The 2663-nt window shown below is 48.6% G+C and overlaps 1 protein-coding gene across 1 annotated transcript in view; it reads right to left on the bottom strand.

Annotated features, from left to right (window-relative positions):
- Dzank1 (double zinc ribbon and ankyrin repeat domains 1) overlaps positions 1-2663 on the bottom strand; it is a 50113-nt gene that overhangs the window by 17899 nt on the left and 29551 nt on the right. The window contains exon 10 of the mRNA XM_023720130.1: positions 446-538. Coding sequence (XP_023575898.1) covers positions 446-538 — 93 coding nt within the window. The remainder of the gene's footprint in view (positions 1-445; positions 539-2663) is intronic.

The following is a 2663-nucleotide window of genomic DNA, read 5'->3' as shown; positions in this document are numbered from 1 at the left end:
AGGTGCTTTAGTCCAATGAGCTATCTGGCCTGCCCCATCTGCTCTTTCATTTCAACAATGTGGGGAGGTGGGGGATTTAGCTCAGCAGCACACCACTTGCTTGGCAAGTGCAAGCACATGAGTTTGATTCCTAGTAACAAGAAAAACTTTTTTTCAACAAAGTGGGCTGGCAGGAAACCTCAGAAACAGGTGACTGTGCTGCTCTTAACTTAAAAAAGCAGCAGTAGGTGGACACACAGCATCTGGGCCCGGCAGGCAGAGTTCTTAACTCTAGGAAGACCAGTCTGCACTGATGGATATCTAAAGCCCTCTGCGTGCACAGAACACCATCTCTTATTGTAAGTTTCTTTTCCTTTTGGTCCTCCCCCACTGAACGTCATAGTTCTCCGATGACGCTGAACATCAGCAGCCATGAAATCACGCGTGGCGCGCTTGGCCCACCTACCTCTTGTGGCGAAGGCAGGGCCCCCTCGCAGGTGACGCAGTAGCTCAGGTGAGCAGGGTTCCCAGTGCCACAGGAGCCGCAGATCGCCTTCGCCTTATAGTAGAGACCGAGACAGACAGCTGAGCCAACCGGCGCCGAGGAGCCCTCCCCCGAGGTCAGCGCTGGCCCCACCACGACACCCGCACCCTGCGCAGTGGGCTGGTTTCCGGATTACTGAAGCATGTGTATGCCGAGAAACTGAACATGGTTTTAAATGAAACAAAATCACAACTTCACTGCACTTTTGGTCTTGAGAGAGCATGCCGAGAGCTCTGCACGGGTCACGTGGAGCCGTCCGCCCTACCCACGTGGGGCACCTCCCAGCTTCAGTCAGCGGTGACCAAGCCAGCAAGCGCTTCTCTGGGTCTGTGCGGTGAGCTGGCCTTGCACTGGGTCTTGTGTGAAACACAGATTTAGGCTGGCTCTCTAGTTTCTCCCTTAGAAATGGAGGAAGTGGAAGGACATTAGAAGGGATTGGGAAGTGCAGCGTTTGGGGCAGGAACTTGGCATGAAGCTGAGGCAGAGGAGTGAGGAGAGGGGAGCAAGGAGGAAGAGAGATTAAGATAGCCTAGTCTCAGTGGAGCTCAGCTAGGAGGAATTTTCTGACACTCATTGTCACCGTGCTATTTGGTAATCTGAAAACACCATCTTTTCAATGTTCTATCCGGAGTGTCCTACAGCCAGTACCAGTAAAGAGGACAATCAAGAAAAAGCAGCCAGGCAAGGTGGTGCACACCTGTAATTCCCACCTCAGGAGGCTGAGGCAGGAGGATCACTGCAAGTTCAAGGCCAGCCTGGGCTACAAAGTGAGTTCAAGGCCAGCCTGAACTTCATAGTGAGATCCTGTCTCAAAAAGAAAGGAGGAGAAGAAAGAGGAGGAGAAGGAGGAAGAGGATGGAGAGGAGGAAGAGGAGGAAACAAAAGAAAAAGAAAGAGAAAAGAAAAAACAAGCTCAGCAGCTGGGGTTTCACCTCCAGCCCCACTAGGCAGTTCTGGGGGTCCTGGGGTTCCGAGATCTGGTTAACCTTGTTTCCTAGGAGATGTCACAACCTCCCTAGGACTCTGCAGCCACTCAGGAAAGCAATTCTGAACACAGGTGAACCCTAAAGGGCAAGAGCCCACTCACTGCTAGCCACTGTGGCGGAGAACCACAGTCTAGTTCTCCTGGCCCCGAGCCCTGCCTGGGTCTCCAGCTCTTCAGTTGTGTAAATCAGGCACAGCATAAGCTGTGAGTGCAGGGGTGCCTGTGTGATCCAGGGAGCAAGCTGCCTGGAGGCCTTGCCTCGGACAGGATCTGGTGAAACTCAGTAGGAAACAGCCAACTTTCCTGCCCCAGTGTTAAAAAAGATGCAGATCAAACAAACACAATCTCACTGTCTCTGCAGGAAGTCTCTCCTCTAGGGAGAGGCTTTGAAGCCACCTAAGCTGCCTGCTTGTCAAATCCAACCCCTCCACCACAGCGGGAACTCACAGTACCAACCTTGCAGACAGAGCTTTGCCCAGTCCGCACTCTGCCTAATCCCAGCCCTACCCTGCAAAGTCATCTGACTTGTATTTTAACTAGTGAACTTTATGTTCTACTAAGTGCTAGTTCATAATGGAATCAAGCAGAAATTATAAAAGGTTCCCATAAACCTCTGCCCCCTCAAATGTCCAGCTTCCTCCCTTTGGACGTGAGCACCACAGCATAGCTTTGTGCCCATCAATGATACTGTCACACTGACACTCAGAATCCCTGGTTCATACTGGGGGCTGCTTGTACAAAAGCCACTTTAACTCACCTAACGCCACAATAAACCACTCTCCTCTTCCTGTTCATCTCTCTTCTAATTTACTACAAAGACTCTCAAAGTAGTGGTTTATGTCACTGCACTGCGGCTACAAAACATAGATTCCTTTTTTAAAATTTTTTATTCCTCACAATGTATTTTATTTTGATTTTTTATTATAATTTTTATTCATTTTAATGAGAAAAAAGAATAGTGATGAAACAGTTTCAAAACACGTTAGTAGGAAGCTTACAATAATTAATGCATTGCATGTTGTTGTCTTCATAGTAGTTACTCAGGGGAAAAGATGCAGACATGATAGCCTGTCTAAACAATATTAGTACAAATTTTTACTCTCAGTGAACTAAGAGAAAGTAGCTGTGTATCTATCTTAACTCTCATATATATAT

This window comes from Octodon degus, unplaced genomic scaffold (assembly GCF_000260255.1).
Source record: "Octodon degus isolate 3935 unplaced genomic scaffold, OctDeg1.0 scaffold00073, whole genome shotgun sequence".
NCBI lineage: Eukaryota > Metazoa > Chordata > Mammalia > Rodentia > Octodontidae > Octodon > Octodon degus.
The sequence above is the reverse complement of the archived record's forward strand: the minus strand, read 5'-3'. Positions and strand labels throughout refer to the sequence as shown.